The sequence below is a fragment of the Erinaceus europaeus genome, chromosome 20 (genome assembly GCF_950295315.1).
Source record: "Erinaceus europaeus chromosome 20, mEriEur2.1, whole genome shotgun sequence".
Classification (NCBI taxonomy): Eukaryota; Metazoa; Chordata; class Mammalia; order Eulipotyphla; family Erinaceidae; genus Erinaceus; species Erinaceus europaeus.
The window spans coordinates 52,991,378-53,010,656 of record NC_080181.1 but is presented as its reverse complement, the minus strand read 5'-3'; the positions used below and the strand labels follow the sequence as shown (position 1 = coordinate 53,010,656).

The 19,279-nt window shown below is 45.5% G+C and overlaps 1 protein-coding gene across 11 annotated transcripts in view; it reads right to left on the bottom strand.

Moving 5' to 3' along the window:
• Positions 1-19,279, bottom strand: part of AKAP13 (A-kinase anchoring protein 13) — a 323,919-nt gene that overhangs the window by 174,060 nt on the left and 130,580 nt on the right. For 10 of the 11 annotated variants that reach the window (XR_009546608.1, XM_060179361.1, XM_060179364.1 and 7 more), the window contains exon 5: positions 12,931-13,114. Coding sequence is in view for 10 of the 11 variants with exons in the window: in XM_060179361.1 (XP_060035344.1) it covers positions 12,931-13,114 (184 nt within the window). In the remaining variant the exon portion in view is untranslated. Of the gene's footprint in view, positions 1-2,504; positions 2,549-12,930; positions 13,115-19,279 lie in introns of those variants that run through there. The other variant, XM_060179371.1, reaches the window with a different exon arrangement.

The window sequence follows — 19,279 nt, the reverse complement described above, 5'->3', positions numbered from 1 at the left end:
CTTTTTTTAAAAAAGCTAAAAGCAAAATTCTTACTTTGGGTTACTTTAAAAAAAAAAAAAATCAGGTAATGAGAGGTATGCTACTGAAACTCTTAAACAAGAAAAAAAAATCCCCTTCAAATGAACACAAACTCTCAAAATAGGTAATACCAAGATATAGGAGAAAGTTAAAAATCTAAGTACGTAGAGAAACTTAAGTTACTCTGCATAAGCTCAACATACAATTAAACAATTAAACTCCCTTATATTTGAGGCAATTGGAAGACTACTGTATCTCATATGTGGAAATGCATATGACTCTTTACAAAGACCTGTTTTTGATCAAAGAGCTGAAAACAAGCTATAGTTTTCTCTCTGACAAAAATTAAGAATATGAAAGATACATAGAGCAGAAAACTCCTTAAGAGAGGTGGCCAAGAAAATTCCTGAGCTGCAGCAACTAGTGTGAATATGATTCAAGAGTTGGCATGTGGAGAGTTTAAGGATAGAATCTATCTGGGAAAAGGTAGGGCATGTGCAAAGGTCCTGAGGCAGTGATGAGTGGACCAGCATTGACTGGCACCAGTAGAACTGTGCAGAGAAAGCAAAGGTAATTAGGAGGCTGAGGTCAGCTTCACATAGGGTTTAGACTTCACAGAGCTTCCTGGGTGACAGTAGGAACTGGGGTTTTATTCTTAGTGAACTGAGAAAATATCAGGAGGAAGGCAAAGAAAAATGTACGAATAAAGCGTATAATAGTAACTATTAGCATAGCACTGGACACACATTAAAGTTTTCTTTTTTAATTCACTATAGCTGGGTCTTCCCTATGCCATACTGATCTCCAGATAGAGACAGGCACCATTTGAAAACATGATTCACAAGCCTTCATCAGACTTTTGGTTATGATTCTCTAATTTGTTTAAAGATGTTCTATTCAGACAAGACAAGTACATTTGCTATAACCAAACCTAAGTTGCAAATTAAACTATGTTCAGTAGTAATATAGCAAAAAAAAAAAAAAAAAGGTCCTGTCTTTATCTGATTTTTTTTTTTTAAGAAACTATACCTTAACTTTTAGTTACTAGTGAACTGAAATAAGGACATCCAGGATCTATTTCTCTTCTTGATAATTAGATTGATCTTATTTCCACTGGCACTATTTAAAGTAAGACTTAAAAACTACTTAAAACAAGAGGTCCAAAAATGCTGACTCTAATTTGTGGCTTAGCACAAGTAAATGAACTTTGTTTTATAATTTTCCTAAATATTTTAATAATTCTGTAAGTTTATAATAAGTTTATAATTAAACACTGCTATATTTTCTTCCTATTCAAATTGAACTAAACAAGATATTGGGAGAAAATTGGAGTTAAATACAATTTTTTAAAATACAATTTTTAATCATTAAAAAAAGGAGAAAAAAATTAAATTAAATTAAAAAGAGGAGGAGGAGAAAGAGAAAAGACAGCACAGCACTAGACCTTCCCCCATGGCAGTAGGGGCCAGGTTCACGTCCGACTCGTGCACTCTCAGGTGAGCTTTCTTGGTGGCCCCAAATAGCACACAATTGTAATCCACAGAACAATGTTGAAGTAGTTAGTTATCACTGAATATCTACTTTTCTTGTGAAGAGAAAGGCCTCAGGGATATTCTGTGAGGCACACAGCCAGTAAATGAAAAGGCCAGGAGCTAAAGCAAGATCTAATTGCAAAACTCCCATCCCTTTAGGGACATAGCACAAAGCACAAGGACCCATGCAAAAGGATCTGGGTTTGAGCCCCCGGCTCCCCATCCGCAGTAGGGACACTTCATAAGCAGTGAAGCAGGTCTGCAGGTGTCTATATTTCTCCCTCTCTTCTCTCAGTTTTCCTTTGTCCTATCAAATAAAAATGGGAAAAATGGCCATGAGGAGCAGTGGATTTGTAGTGCCAGCATCCCGAGGCCTAGCAATAAGCCTGGAGGTAAAACTAAAAACAAAACTCCCGTCCTTCGCTCCACAGTCCACACAATGAATGTCAGCAACCATTTTCACTATGGCCACGTTCAAATTATCGGCAAACTGCCGATGCTGACAGAGTAGTTAACGTGACCACGTATGACCCAGAGCCAGTGGTCAGCTGCAGAAAAACACAAACTGCAAGGCTGTTTCCCAGAGATGGGGTTACAACGTCCCAACTCTGGAGCTTCTCCCCCCCCCCCCCCCCGCTTACCCTCTAAACTCCAGGTATATGTGCAATGAGGCACAACAACATTCGCTGCATCCCGAGTGCATTGCCGCTAATTCCCCTGGGCTACAGCTGTTGCACAACCACCAGCAGCCAATCAGCCACTGCCTTCCTTGCTGGCATGTTGCAACTTGAAAGGAAGCAATGGTGGCAATATACATACAAAAGCCTGTCCAACCAACTATGGGGGAAAGACTTTCCCCCCCCCAAACACCAGCCATGCAGTCTACCAACACACAGCAGAAAGGCAGCTTTGGGGTGTGGTAGGAAGGCACACACCCTGTGGGTGGTACTCACTCACGGCACCAGGAGCATCGCAAGCCCATCCTCGCCCGGCCCCGGCTTCATGCTCCGGCGTTGAGCGACGTCAGGCACAGCGGGTCCGCCCTCCCAGAGGGTGTGTTTTGCTCTTTACTCTGACAGGAACTCTAAGAAGCACCTAGTTCCTTCTTTGAAGGTTGCTGCAATGTCTCCCGTGAAACCACATCACCCTGTCCTACACAATCAACTGCAACACCCCGAAAGGGAGTGGGACAGGCTGAATGCCAGAACGGGGGCCAGGGAGGCATGTAGGGTCCCTTTTACTTTAGCAGGAGGTCACCCTTTCAGGGACTTGGGGGGAACCCACTGTTAGATGAGTCGTGCATCTGTGCACAGGCAGAGGCACTAGAAAGGTTGACACCCACATTCTCGTGTTTTGTTTTGTTTTTTCTTCCTCTGTTTTTTGATACAGTTCTGCCAGTCTGCCCTGCCATTAACAGCAGTGAAGGCAAGAGTGGGGGAAAAAACAAACAAACAAAAACAGCATGCAATCATTGTGGTCGTAGTTTGTGAGAAATTGTATAGTGTTAGGTGAAAACAGGAAAGTCAAGCCTTCGAGACGATGGTTTGAATCTAAGCTGAAAAGCCAGGCACAGCATGTACTGGCTGCCTCATCTGCGCAGTGGGAACACTGGTCTGCTGTGAGAGCAAGGGAAGCGGAAGTGTGAGGGGTGTGAACACACAGCCAGCAAAGGGCTCCACACACTGTGACTATGCCGCAGATGGCTCCATGTCTGGCGACATTCTGACAACACATAAGGAGGTAGTTTGTGAGATTAGAGGTTTCAAATGAAGAGCACAGGGACCTTGCTTGCGGGAAACCGTCAGATCACTACCTGACGTTAACCCCACTGCTATTTACTCTCAGAAAGCTGAGAGGAAACTGGGCTCCTACTGTCTGCTGTTTCAAGGCAGATGGTGATACAGTGCTGGCGTGCGGCTGAATAGAGAAGTTTGTCACCAAGGGCAGTGCTGAGATGTGCTGTTCTTATAGAGCAGAGGGACTGGTCACTGCCAGTGAATCTGTTTTCCCAGCTCTCTCAATATACAGGCAGACTAGTTTTCCACCAACTTTACAAACCTGCTCTCACCCAATCCTAACAGACCCAAGAGATACTGTGCTACCGTTTCACATCTTGTTGAAGTTAAAATTCATATATAAGTGGGCTGAAAACTAATGTAAATACTGAGAGGATGTGCTGGCTGGTTAACTTTAAAGACATTTCTTTCTTTCTTTTTTTTTTTTTAAGCCAAGAAATGTTTATGAAATTTTCAATGACAGAAGGAGGAATTGTAGATATTAGATTATAAAAAGAATTTGATCACTTTTTGTTATTATCACTCACTGCATTAAGTAGAGGAAGTTTTTAAACTATAGTTATCCCATTTACAGTATGCATCCATACTAAAATTCTATCTGCCAGTTACTGATGGAAGAAATTATCTAAAAGCCAAAGGTCAAAATTACTACTATTTTTAAAACAGACTTTACAAGATTTAGTCAAAAATATATATGTATCTTTAAAAATTTTTTAAACTTCATCTGAATAGAACAGAGAAGTTGAGAGGAAGGGAGAGCAAGAGATGGAAAAAGAGAGAGATAAATTTGCAGCTCTGCTTCACCACTTGTGAAGCTTTCCCCCTGCAGGTGGGGGGAGGGAATCAATCCAGATATAAAGGTTTAAGGAAATGTTGGGTGGAGGAGATACCCCAAATAATTATTTTTCACTAACCAAATGTCAGACCTCAGTAAAACCTATTTTAAGGCCATAAGCCCTCATGAATACATAGACACTGAGCAAGAGAGGAGAGCCTGGTCAGAAAGTCTGTAATAGGGAGCTGGGTGGTAGCGCAGTGGGTTAAGCGCAGGTGGCACAAAGCACAAGGACCAGCATAAGGATCGCGGTTCGAGCCCCCGGCTCCCCACCTGCAGGGGAGTCGCTTCACAGGCGGTGAAGCAGGTCTGCAGGTGTCTATCTTTCTCTCCCCCTCTCTGTCTTCCCCTCCTCTCTCCATTTCTCTCTGTCCTAACCAATGACAATGACATCAATAACAACAACAATAACTACAACAATAAAACAAGGGCAACAAAAAAGGGAATAAATAAATAAATATTTAAAAAAAGAAAGTCTGTAATATCAGCAAATGTTAATGTCTCCACACAGAAGTAACAATGCTGAAGCCTTCTGGAAGTCCACTAAAATAATAATCCTAAGTACAAACTCTTCTCAAAATATTTCTGAAAAACTTTCCCTAATTTTAAATATCATCAGCCCATTTAATTACTGATAGTAATATCATGTTTGTTTGTTTGTTTTGGCCTCCAGGGTTATCGCTGGGGCTGGGTGCCTGCACTACACATCCACTGCTCCTGGAGGCCGTTTTTTTTTCTCATTTTGTTGCCCTTGTTGTTGTTGTTGCCATTGTCATTGCTGTTGGATACAACAGAGAGAAACTGAGAAGGGAGGGGAAGACAGAGAGGGAGACAGAAAGGTAGTCACCTGCAGGCCTGCTTCACCGCCCGTGAAATGACACACACATACACACACACACACCCGCGCAGGTGGAGAGCTAGGGGGCTTGAACCGGGATCTTTATGCCTATTTTTTTGTTTTGTGTCACATGGTCTTATCCTGCTGTGCTACTGCCCAGCCCCCAGTAATACTATCTTTTACTGATATGATGTGGCAGTAAAAGCCAAGTGTGTATATTGGCAGTGCTGAGAATTGATTGTTCTATGTTAAAGTGTTAAACAGAACAACTGAATTTTAGTGACAGTATGGGATCAGTTTTGCTGTATGCTATTCCACTCTGGTTCTTGCAGTATATGATTTTATATATATTATTGGATAGAGACAGCCAGAAATCAAGAGGGAAGGGAGTGATACAGAGGGAGAGAGACAGAGAGACACCTGCAGCACTGCTTCACGACTTGCAAAATTTTCACCCTGCAGGTGGAGACTGGGGGCTCGAACCCGGATCCTTGAGCATTATAATATGTGTGCTCAACCAAGTGCGCCACCAACAGGCCCTGCGTTATATGATTTCATTCTGTTTGGCTTTGGTCAAAATTATTTTAGTCAAGATGTTCATTCAACACACTTATTCTTTGTTTATTTTTTAATTTTCGCTGCCTTTATTTATTTATTGGATAGAGACTGCAAGAAATTGAGAAGGCGAGAGAGAGAGAGAGAGAGAGAGAGAGAGAGAGAAAACCTGTAGCACTGCTTCACCATTTGTGAAGCTTTCTCCCTGCAGGTGGGGACCAGGGGCTTGCACCTCGGTTCTTGCACATTGTAACATGTGCGCTCAACCAGGTGCACCACCACCCAGTCCCTTATTCTTTCTTTACTTAAGAACCAGTTTATTTATTACTTTTATGTATTTACTAATTTAATTTTCTTGTTTGTTTATTTATGTATTTATTGTATGAATAGGGATGGAGGGAGACCGACCAAAGCACTACATCAGCACACGCAGTTCCTGAGACCAAACTTGAGGTCTCATGTACGCCAGTCCTGCACCCCTGCCCACGTAGTCACCTGCTCATTCTCTGTCTCTGCTAATAGTAAAAGCTGCTATAAATGCCAACTTATTCTTTCTCAGTAAGGAAAGGAAGCTTCAGAATTGACCAAAGGTATGTGTTTTAGAAGGCAAAAATATATTCTACTTAAATATTATTTATTTATTTATTTTTACCCAAAGCACTGCTCAATTCTGGCTTATGTTGTGCAGGGCACTGAAGCTGGGACTTCATAACCTTAGGCATGAGAGTCTTTTTATATAACCATTACACTGTCTCCACCAGCCCTAATTCTATTCTATCGAATATGCCAAATATCCCTTCATTTCCTTGGACATGTCTGTCAAGTCCTATACTCCAAGATTCACGTTTTCTTCTATTTAGGAGTACAGTGGAGTCAAAAGTAAGTGTCTTCAAAACCATATGTTAGAGCCACAGAAAACTCTTCAAGCTGTGTGTCTTCCTACCTCTTTGGAGAGAAATTGGGGTGTAAACACTGCATGGCAGTCAAGCACAGGCAGGCTGAGGTCACTCACATGTACACAGCAGGGAAAGAGGAGCCTTGCACCAAGAGAAACACAAGCCCAAAGGAATGGCTTTGTCATTTTAACCAACTCCCAGCAGCAATCTCGGAAATTCCAAGGCCATGTACAAGTCAGTGGGCTGTGGAGTAACAGCCTGCCTCGAGTTACTGCTCTGTCACGTAAGTTGTGGTGACTGACTTTGTGAAATGAGGGCTCGATGCCCACCCCAAATGATCTGGGGGAGAGTATAAAATGTACAAGAATTCTACAAGAAGCATTTGTGTCTAGAACCAAAATGATAGATCATCATCTAATGCTACTGTTGTAGGACTACGAGAGTACCCTTAGGACATGCGATTCTCCAGCATGCTGGCAGAGAGGGCGATCCTGAGATGATAGGTTGAAAAGTTTAAAACAACTGAAAAATGTCAAGATTCTTAAAATGCTTCAGATAAAAATTCACCACCCAAAAGCTCGCTGAAATCCAGGTCTATGATCATCATAATCAAATTAGTCTGCAAAAAACGAGACACTTTTACCAAGTACAACTCTTCACAAGTCCTATCAATATAACTTCTGGTTTCCTTTTTAATTAATACAATGAGCTTACAACACTGTATACATTTTAGGAGTGCAGGTTTACACTTCTTCAATGTATGTCAGTATACCACACCCTCCTCACCCAGGAACTAAAACCCTCCACACTACAGTCCACAGGGCCCCTGCACCACTCCCCCTTTAGCAATCTCAGTTCTGCTATCAGAATCCAAGAGGCTTTTTGCTTTGTTCATTTACTTTGTCCCTTTACATTCCGTGTATGAATGAGATCACCTGGTTCTACTAACATGGATTCAGAAGATCTTGAAAGCAGGCTTGTGAATAATGGTCACCTGCTAACTACCTGATCATGGGCAAGCCACTCAGCTTCACAGCACACTACAAACTGGACATCCGCTGAGAAATTTTAAATGAGAACGCACAGAACGGTCGGTCCAAGGCGGCATAGCACAAAACCACAGGACCGCAATGCTAATGCCCCCCACCCTTTCCAGTTTTCACACAGTGCTGTCATCTAATCTTTTCTAGCTGGGGAGATAAATGGACAGATGAACGGATAGCTCTTAAGCCAGAGAAATGTGCTCTCTGGTTATGATTTTGAAAGTTAAGTTTCCACATTTGTTCCATTTCCTCCACCTGCCCTTAAGCAAAGGCAAAGTCTCCAAACCTGTTTTGCCCCAGATGGGCTCTGGAGGACCCACTTGTCAAGGACTTGAAGGCAATCACTATGTTAACAGAAATATGTGGGCTCAGGTAGTTACTCTCCCACCTGACCCTGAATCCGGCTTCTAGGGCAAATGCCTCCAAGGGAAAGCGTGAGAAACTAATCAACTCTGCAAGGGGTGACACCACCTACCGTGATAATTAGCTATGCAAGCGCCCATGTCTGAGCCTGGGTCTGTGCTCTGCTGACACACAGGCATCATCTCCACCTGGACAGGTCACTGCACCCTCGGCCTGGACCTGCGCCTGCAACTTGGCACCTGTGTGGCCTGAGGTAACTCAGTTGTGACCCGGGGCCTCAGTTTCCTCACCTGTAAAGCTGGAGTAATAATACCGCTCTGCCCACTCGTGAGGCTATGGAGAGGATCCAAATGTAAACTGCAAGCCTGAGTGTCACCCACCTTTAAAGCCGTATGGTGGGTAACACGGAGGGCCAGGTGATGGTGCACTGAGTTACGCACCCAGAGTAAGGTGAGTAACGTAGTGTTACTGCAGTGGGGACACTGTTTCATCAGGGAAGCAGAGAGGGAGGAGTATAAGCAGAAAGTATCTGAGCTGTTCTTCATTAACTGCTCTTTCTCCTATACCCCAGTGGCTCTTTTAAAGTCTCTTCTTTCAAAATTCTGTACAGGGGTGAATAAGGGCCCTGGAGTCCCACAGATGTGCAATGGTAGTTCTACCACATTCTGTATGGCCTGGGGATCATTACACTTGATATCCAAGCCTACACACTTAAACTGTAAAACACAGATAATGCCTGTTTCTCAGAGGTTATCATAAGACTAACATGAAATACTATCTGTAACATGCCAACTGTGGTTTCTGCTGCATTGCAGGGATTCAATAAACAGAGTTGTTCAACTGAGAACAAAATGGAGTTATGAGGACAAATGCTTTTAAACTCACTCTTAAGAGGACAAATGCAGTATTTCAGTGCTTTTGTGTCAACACTCCAGAGCAGAAAGTCAAAGGAAATGCTCGTGCTGTGAGGTGGCCACACTCTATGTGATACCTCCTTAATACCTCTGCTCCATCCTCCCGGAGCCCTGGGCACTGCACAGCATCACAGAGCCAGACTCATTTTTAAAAGTGGTATCTATCACACCATGGAATCAATTCAAACGCCTGCCAACCATCAAGCAGGGAACTCAATATCTCATAGGGTGGTCCAAATGCTGCTGGAAACACCTGAACATTTTGGCAAAGTTTTCCAACTGTAAAAAAGACTGTTCAAGTCCCTGGGGGGAGGGGGAGAGAGATTACAAAGATGGGAACACTCAAGGACGGGAGGACTGGAGAAACTAGACAAATCACCCAAGATCCTAGAGCTTCCCAGAGGTAGATGAATTAAAACCAGTCTGCCTGGGCTGGACAAATAGCTCACTAGGATAGCACACTGCTTTGCCATGTGCACACTCGAAGTTTCAACACAGTCTCATCACACTGAAGTAAGTGTAGGTGTTGTGGTTCCTCCACCCCCCCCCAAACCCCCACATCTGTTGGTCTGTCTGTCTTATAATGTCAGCCTGAAGCAATGATGCTCTGAAGATGACCTGACAGCACTTCACCCAATGTCACAACCAATTTTGATTCACAGAGAAACACCATCAACATGACATCCAACCCCATCCCACCCCCAAACAAAACACCTAATATGTAAGTGAGGTGTGAGATTGCATCTGGCTTTGATCTTCTCCAACTGTATGTGTTGCTGTCCCATGCTGTCAGCATTCACTCAGCTCAAGATGAAGACAGTTCTCTCCCTTCTCTGGTCATCAGTACTCAGGAGTCTTGGACAGCCATGTCCAGCTTGCTCCTCTACAGGTGAGGATGACAGAGCATCTACCCACAAGGAGCTGGTGTGAGGGTCCAGGTCCCTCCCTGAGATCGATTCTCAGCAAAGCTGAGGTGAACTTTGTGAACACAATTACATGCACATTCATAAACTAAGATGGCAATAAATAAACTAAATAAAATAAACCCTAACCCTAACAATAAAATAAAGCAAAAGTGTTATCAGTCAATAAAATTTCTTTCTTCCTCATCACTGAAATATATATAATATATGCAGTGATAATAACATACAGAAAGGGAAAACTGTCAGAAGTGCCCTGAATTGCTTTGACTGGTGGGATTTAATGCCAATGCTGAGACTCTTCTATAGATTTAGAGAATCTCCCCTCCAAGTACTGAGCCAGTCTTCACATAGAAATGACTTCAAGAGGTCTGGGAGGTGGCACAGTGGGTCAAGCACTGTACTTCCAAGTCTGAGGTCTCAAGTTCAATCCCTAGCAGCATATATGTACCAGAGTGAAGTGTGCTTCATTCTCTTTTCCTATCTTTCTCATTAATAGTTAAATAAACAAGCTGCCAGATGTAAGAGAAGTTAGTTCTGAGGCCGTCAGGTACAGCACACTGATAGCTGCTGGCCCAGCTGGAAGTCATTAGGAGAGCATGCCTTACAAGTTCTCGCTACAAGAAAAGCACTTTGTGGCTATGGATGGAGAGGGCATCAACTTATTGTAGTGACCATCTACACTATATGGACATATTACATCATTATGCTGTACAACTGAAAACAGTGATATATACAATTAATCTCAACAGAAAAGAAAAAGCTTCTCAAAATAAGCCTTAAGACACAAGGGAAGTTGGATCATAATTAACACAATCCCCACCCTTTGATCCACTACCCCCTGCCCAACATTAGAAAAAAAAATGAGTCAGAAGCAAGGGGTAAAAACAAATTAAATTTTGGACTGGTATCAAGGGACTTAAATACTTATGAACTTTTCAGTTAAGACTGGAGAGTAGGGCAGGGGTAGGTAGTATAATGGTTATGCAAAGAGATTCTCATCCCTGAGGCTCCAAAGTCCCAGGTTCAATCCTCTGTACCACATAAGCCAGAGCTGAACAGTGCTCTGGTTAAAAAAAAAAAAATTGTAAAGTAATCTTAAAAAGGTATGTAAACATATTTTGATTTCATTTTAACTTAAGGTATGAGACAGGCCTATAGAGAAATTTTAATTTAGGGCCCAAAAGTGGCATACCCAGTTGAGCACACATGTTACCACAGCAGGACAGGGAAGGGGTATGGAGGTGGGATGAAATGACCATTTTTTAAATTGCTAATTATGACTCAGAGTGCTTTCTTCTGGGTGCACAACAGTAACAGCCAGGAAAATCCTAGCGAAGCTCAGAGCTACATGAGGGGCCTATGTTCTCGGCTTGCAGACCTCTTTCTATTGGAGAGTTTCTCAAGCGGGCCTCTCTCTTTAGCAACTTCCCCACACCTGACAGTGGCCCTGCTCTAAAGCAAACCTAAAACTCCTCTCCAGGAACAAAGCACGTGTTTCCCTAGAGCGGTGCAGCGACTGCATTCTTGTGACACCCCTGCCAGCAGAGACTGCAGCTATTGTAATCCTCATTTCCCCACCTGGAGGGCCATCCTTAGCCAACCCTGCGCTTCCCAGAACAAACTCAACTCGCGGAGCAACCAGACGGAAGCTGCCACGGAGCTTCTTGACAGGTAAACTCACGGTTCCAATTTCTGGAACACGGTTCTTTCTTCCTCAAGCTGCAAGGCCAAGAGCAGAAGGAATCCCCTTCCAGGCCAGATGGGCAGCGCGCAGGACTGGAGCCTATCACTCTGTGGAGTCCTGGCGAGCGCATCCAGAGCTCATGTGAGATGCGGCCTCCCCCTTGGCCCCTACTGTCACTCTATCTGCACCATCCATCGGCAGACTTTCCACAAAGAGCTTTCTGCTGGGTTGAGCTGGAGGTGTGCTTGGCAGGTGCAGCGAGACAAAACTCAAGTTTATTTTAAATTCCATAGCCTCACATTCTGGGAAGGCTCCTAGGCTTAAAAAAAAAAAAATGGGTCCACTGGAATTCACGTTTTTTTTTTGTTTTTTTTTTGCCTCCAGGGTTATTGCTGGGGCTCAGTGCCTGTACCATGAATCCACTGCTCATGGAGGCCGGGCATTTTTCACCCTTTTGTTGCCCTTGTTGTTGTAGCCTTGTTGTGGTTATTATTGTTATTGTTGATGTCATTCGTTGCTGGATAGGACAGAGAGAAATGGAGAGAGGAGGGGAAGACAGAGAGGGGGAGAGAAAGACAGACACCTGCAGACCTGCTTCACCGCCTGTGAAGCGACTCCCCTGCCAAGGTGGGGAGCCGGGGGCTCGAACCGGGATCCTTACTCCGGTCCCTGCGCTTTGCGCCACGTGCGCTTAACCCACTGCGCCACCGCCCGAACCCCCTAGAGTTCACTCTTGTTCTGAGTATGTGCCTGGAAAGGAGGTGTTGGTGACAGCAAGTAAAGCCAATGTACTTTAGACCGTGTATTTGAAATCTCTGCCTTTCCTGAAGTTTTCTAGTGAGAAAGCTTGGCTGCTATGATGCCTTTATTTTTCTGTTTACACAAAGGGGGAGGGAACAGAACTCTTCAGATGTTTTGACTAAAAGCCTGCCTTCAAAGGACTCACTCAAGAGCCAGAACATGTAACAATTGAGCCCAGAGGCACACAGACAGGATTTCCTTCTGCAGGGACTCTTAGGTCAGTTCAACGGCTTGTGGCTGCTATACTCATACGAGGGGAACATTGTTCTCAGTATTATTCACAGAAATCACATTCAAATCCTCAGCAGTGTTCCATATGTAATTATTAAAGTATTCGTTTCAACTTAACTCTTTCGACATGTGAAGACACGCTAAAAAAATAAATAAATAAATAAATAGTGCCCGGTAGAGAAAAATGTGGGCTACACAATGAAATGTTCCCCACAAAGTCAGAACTTAGTTCAGGCAAAATGAAAGAGGCAAGAGCAGTGAAGGCAGGGAGGAGAGGCGAGGGAAAGTGGCAGCAGGACTTACTCTGGTCTCTCTCAGACAACCAAGTGGTTAGCAGCAGCAGCAGCAGCAGCAGCAGCAAGCTTGAAAGCCTCAGGCCAAGCCCAGAGCTGAGGTTTTCATTCCTGGCAGAGGCATACTGAGAAGCCAGGAGGGCACTGCTATGACTCAGGGTGGGGCTGCCGCAAGAGGGAGGAGGAGACAGGGAGGAGGAGGCTTACTGGGTCAGGAGCTGGTGCAGCTGGTGGTAACCACGCTCCAGGGCCAGGCTTGCGGGCGTCGCTCCTTCCTGGTTGTGGATGTTTAGGGCTCCCCGGCCGCCCGGCTTCTGCAGGAGGAACCAGGCAAGCCGTAGCAGCCCCAGGCGCACGGCGAAGTGCAGCAGAGTCTCCCGGGGAACACTATCTGCAGACAGGAGAGAGAGGCAAGTCAGTGTGATAAAAAGGCAGCGGGGGGGGGGGGGGGAGAAAACTAGTATAGCCACAGACCCTTTGGAATTTAACTAAAATATGCCTACTAGCTATCTACAAAATGGAGGACCCCCCAACTCTTCATCTGCACTATTCCAGCCCATAGATCCATGATTGGTCAACAATTTGTTTGGCTTTGTATGCTAACTCTCTTGTCAACCACCAGGTTCCAGATGCTAACATGATGCTGACCAGACTTCCCTGGACAGACAACCCCACCAATGTGTCCTGGAGCTCCGCTTCCCTAGAGCCCTTCCCCACCAGGGAAAGAGAGAGACAGGCTGGGAGTATGGATCGACCTATCAACGCCCATGTTCAGCGGGGAAGCAATTACACAGAAGCCGGACCTTCCACCTTCTGCACCCCACAATGATCTTGGGCCCATACTCCCAGAGGGTGAAAGAATAGGAAAGCTATCAGGGGAGGGGATGGGAAACAGAGTTCTGGTGGTGGGAACTGTGCGAAGTTGTACCCCTCTTATCCTATGGTTTTGTCAACGTTTCCTTTTTATAAATAAAAAATTAAAGAAAAAAAAAAAAAGGCCAGCAGGCACAAGGGCAGGCTGGGCAGACACCTCTGCCTCCAGGAACCTGAGCTCCTCGGGTTAAGCAATGGTGGCTGGGCAGACCAGGATGAACAGAAGCAGGGGAGAGGAAAGACGGATGGCAAGACCTATACCGGGAGACAGTCCCACCCAAGAGAAGCAAGCCTTCCCTACACTCGGACTTAATGCATTTATTTGTTCAACCAATTTACAGAGCAAAATTTCTTAGTGCAGCTCCATGGGTAGGTACTTCTAATAAAAAATGCGAGTGAAAACAGCTTCACAACACAGGGCTCTGAGGGAAATGGCTCTTAGGGCTTAAACGGGTGTATCAAAAAGGGTATAATTACTTTAAAAAATAATAACAACACCCAAAGAGGAGTTGGCCAACTAAGCACTCAAAACAGGTTCTTCTTGTTAAATACACAGGTCTTTTTTTATTTCCCCACATGAAGGGCAAATCAAATTGCTGGCACTGCCTTTGTTATTTGCTTGTTTAAGGAAGGAAAGAAGAGAAATGCATCTCCAGGCAGAATAAGAGCAACTCACTCTGAGCTAACAGACTGCTAACTTGGGGAGGCAGGGGGCTATGCTCAGGCTGCCCTGCACACTGGCTGCCTCTGGATTTATAGGATGTTAAGCAGAAACACATGGCCACAAAGGAATCCACACCCCAGAAGAAACTGCTCGCTGCATGTGAAAGCAGAAATTTCGGTAATTGTCACCTTAGAGCAGGTGGTGAGGCCGATGGGCAGAAAGAATGTTCACAAAAGATCAGATATCACCATCTGACCAGTCTTGCCCTGACAGACTTATCAAAAACAAGAGAGCTTACAAGGTGGACCAGGAACTAGGTGATTTTTTTTTCAGAGGCCGGTTCATTCTGGCCTTACTGGTTGACACCTCCCTAAGGTAGTTTTCTCTCTCCAACCCCACCTTTTTTCAGCCGGTCAGGTCAGCATTTATCAACAAAGTTCCAGAGTCAGGGGCCCACACCAGGTCCAAGTTGGCACCTGGCTCCGGCACCTGTTCCCTCCCCTGGACTCAGGTAAGGGGGTCAAGCAGGCACAATGCCAGAGTGTTGGTGCCCTTTTCTGCAAACAATCATAAGAAAAAGGTCACAGGTGGTGTGACGCACAAGGCTGAGGAGTCTGCATTTTCATAAAACCCCCGTGTCCTCTTGTCTCCTTTGCCTTGTTTTGCAGATGAAGACTGGTTAAGCACTTGCCCGTGGTGAGGATGGGGTTTAACATTTCTGTCCAGGCTCCAGAGACCAACCTTTCCCCAGGCCTCCAGCTTGTCTCCTTTTGTGACAATCCGGCAGTCATGCAATGAAGCTAGCAAGCAAATGCTCCTCCAAGTCTACAAAGTGCCTTTGTGTGTGCGTGTTCCTCTACCGGGCTGTCGTTAACTCTCTCAAATGTACACAAGGGTAGCAAAGAATCCTACAAGTAGCCAGACACCAACCTAGACTCTGAGTAATGTTTTTTGGACATTTCCTTATATCAGTATCCCTGCAATGATACTTCCCTTTACCTATTCCTCCATGTGCCTTCAGCATAGTTCAAGGTCAGCTGAAGACATCGGTTCACTTTCCCCTAAACACTCTGGCCTGGTCACTGTCAATTGAGTATGTTAATTTGTAACATACTCAGGTAACTTAGCATACAGTGACACACCAGTGGTACCGCGCACCATTCAGTAAATCCAGACAAATGCATTTACCTGTATAATCCGAATGTCTAAAATACAGAAATCTATCAACAGCCAGGAGGGCTGGGCTCTACTATGGCCTGCCCCAAGCAGTCCCTCTCCTCTCCTTTCCCAGGGTTAACCACTGCTCGGATTTTTTTTTCTGCCATAAACCCTTTTTGCCTAGACGTCCTTTCGTTCTTCCTTTCTTCCCCTCCTTTTTTTTCCTTCCACTTTCTTTCTCCAGAGCACTGCTTACAGTGGTATGAGGGTTTGAATCTGGGACTTGGGAGCTGCCTGCGCTAGCCTTCCTATAAAGAGTCACACAATTGTTGCAAAAGTCATGATGTATTTTTTTCTGTTTTTCTATGCAAAAAAAAAAAAAAAATGACTGTCATGACTTTTCAGGCAACCCACTATAATCCTGGGCACGGTTTCCTTCACTCAATGCTGTCTGCATGTGTCAGTAGTGTATTCCTTTTCACTGTTGAAAGAGACACGCTATGAATATGCCCATGAGTTCAGCCAAACTGTTCCTATTGCATACTCTCTCATTTCCTCTTCACAGTGTGCTTGTCAACTAGTGGGAGAGGAAAAGGGCATGGTGGAAGGAGTAGGGGTAAACAAATGAATACACAGGGCTGGGAAGACAGCACAAAAGACTGTCATGCTTCAGGCACCAAAGATCCCAAGTTCAGTCCCCAGCACCACCATAAATCAGAGCTGAGCAGTGCTCTGGTAAAAAATAAATAAATAAGGGAGTCAGACGGTAGCACAGCGGGTTAAGCGCAGGTGGCACAATGAGCAAGGACTGGCGTAAGGATCCTGGTTCAAGCCCCCGGCTCCTCACCTGCAGGGGAGTCGCTTCTCAGGCTGTGAAGCAGGTTTGCAGGTGTCCCTCTTTCTCTCCCCCATCTCCCCCTCCTCTCTCCATTTCTCTCTGTCCTATCCAACAACGTCAACAACAATAAATAAATAAAATAACAAGGGCAACAAAAGAGAATAAATAATTTTTTTTTAAAATCCAGAGCACCTATGATTTAGAATTTTGGCTGAATCTTTGTTCTCTACACTCTACTGTCTGCATCTACTTCCACCCCTCTCTCCCTCCCTCTCTCTGAAGATGCTTTCTTTGTCTTTTCCCTCTGTACTTGGGAGAGTTACTCAACTTTGTTTTTCAGATCACTAACAGCATTTCCTGTGATGTCAACTGGGTCCTTTGTCCCCCAATTTAAATTTAATTATGCTATGGGATTCTGCATGTCCTTGCATCACTTCAGCCATCTTTGCCCTCATTGTGATGGCTTTTCTGCAGATGCAATTAAAGTTCCTAATCAGTTGATTTAATAAGGAAGATTATGCTGAATAATCTGGGCAGGCTAACTAAATCAGCTGGGAGGCTTTAGAAGCAGGGCTGGCTTTTTCCCTGGAGAAAGAAGCCCTGCCTGAGGAGGACTGTCTGTGTCTGTGGACTTTCCACCCTGCTCAGGGAGGCACCTCCTGGTGGCTGAGGGCTGTAGCCCGGCCAGGGCCCACTCACCCAGCCGCCCCACAGGCGGGCACCCCCTCTACAAGATGGCTCCATGTCTCTCACCACTGATTCTCTGGCTGAACCCTGGCTGACAAACCCATTATGCCCATTTGTCTCCTGCAGCTTCCTTTTCTCATTTCATAATACGCCTGACTTCCTTGATCTTTCAAGGGACAAATGGAAAATATCTTCTCCATTTCTCTTTGGTTTCTTCAAGACAATTTATACTCGAGTCCTTGCACTGGACACTCCAGGTTCTTTCCGCTTCCTTCATGCTGTCATCGTGTCACAGGCCATCTATACTGGCTGGCAGGCCCAGCTTCCTCCCCACTGGAAGAGTACAGAAGAAGGTCTCGGGGCCCCACTGGCTCTCCACCTGTCTGGAAGCTCAGTCTCTCTGGCTGCAGAGAGCAACGAGGAGGTGCCTGGAGGCGCTCAGCTATGTACAAGCTGCGTGGCTGCAGCATTTTGGAGTGGCTGGACTTTCTGACTAAGTCAATTGCTATAACTTCTGTGCACGACAGTCATCCAAGACCACATGTGCTGTTCCTACCCAGCGGTCTACCAGCAGCCCTGCCCTCTGTGCTCTGTGAGCTGAGTCTTGCCTCCAAAACCTGTCTTCTTCCCAACACTCTGCCCTGCCAGTCTCCAGGGACATGGGGACTCCCAGTCAGTGGGGCAGGAAGCAGCCGACCAGTGTGGGGAGGCAGCTCTGGGTAAATGAACTTGGAGCCTCAGGACAAAATCAAGGTTTGAGAAGCCACTGCACCTCCTGGAGCTGAAGGATTGTCATTACCAGGAACTGCTTGTCCTAGCATCCACGGATATGAATCCTCTGCCGGGAAAATAAGTCCCTTAGCAGTCTTTTACATTTCCTTGTTTTCCTTTTTAGCGGCTATGACAGCTGAAAAAGCACACCAGTACTACTAAGCATAGCTCAGGGGAAACTTCCACGGAAAGCTAGAAAGCAATCTGGGAGGGATGTGGAGGACGGCCAATGCAGGCACCGGGCCTCTCGCACGGTGGGAGAGAGGACTGGGGGTACACAGTTTCCTCCTCCTCCTCCTTTCCTGGGGGGAGGAAAGATGCTAAAGATGCTTGGTCCTTCCTTTCACTTAGCTGAACCAAAACCGTGAGGAGGAGGAGAGAATGAAGGAAGGCTGCCCAGCAGGTCTCTCCTTAGCGCAAGCCCTCTCCGGGCAATGTCTGAACCCCCACCCCCACCCCCACCCCCACCCCCACCCCCACCCCCACCCCCACCCCGGAGGCCTTGTGACTTGCAGTGAAGGCAGAGTTACAGTGACAAGGACAGTGAGGAGGCTGAGTGATGTGTAACTAAAGATTCTAGACTGGGGCTCACCTGGTAGTTCATAACTTGATGGGGGCGCTCTGGGTTAGAACCTCAGCACCATATGGAACAACACAAGCCCTGGAGGAAGCCCCAGAGATGGTCAAGCAATACTATGGTATCTTCTCCTCCCCCTCTCCTCCCCCCTCAGATAGTGTGTGTGTGTGGGGGGGGGGAGCAGTTGGCCCAGATGCAGCTCCTGACACAAGTATTAACAAACAAACAAAAAGAAACCAAGAAAAAGAGAGCTAGAGACTGAAGAACTCAATAAAAGAGACAGACCCTCAGGGCCAGGTGGTGGCACACCCGGTTGAGGGCACATACTACAGTGCACAAGGACCCAGGTTCAGGCCCCTGGTCCCCGCCTCCAGGAGGAAAGCTTTATAAGTGGTGACGCACTGCTGCAGGTGTCTCTGTCTCTCTTCCCCTTCCCTCTTGATTTCTGGCTGTCTCTATCCAGTAAATAAATATAAAATAAATAAGTAAATAAGTAAGACAGCCTCTCTGGGTCCTGCTTCAAGAGAAGATTCGCTTCAGGAAGCGATGTGCAGGTCAAAGGGCCCCGTTCTTGGAGAGCCATCACGTCAGCCTCTCCAGGCATCAGCTTCTCTCATCTTGCTCATTGGTGTTTTATCTCTAAAAGGTTCCTAGTTATTGGTGGTGGATTGTCACAACTGATTAACCTGCAAGCCAGCACCTATTATCTGGACACGCCCTCCTGTACTTTGCAGATGGAGAAACTGAGAAGTGGGGATTCAGTATTTTGCACCACTTCTTGCAATGAAGCCAGGAGCTAAATGAATTACCTCTCTCCAGTCCCAGCATGCTTTCTGTTTTACAACATCAACTCTAAGCCTAGTTTTTTTTTTTTTCTTCCAGTGGGTTGGTTATTTTGTTGAGCTTTTTTTTGGTTTCACTCTATTATTTATTGTGTAGCATGAGGACCTTGCAACTGTGTGATTAACTCCATTACTCCTGGGAAACT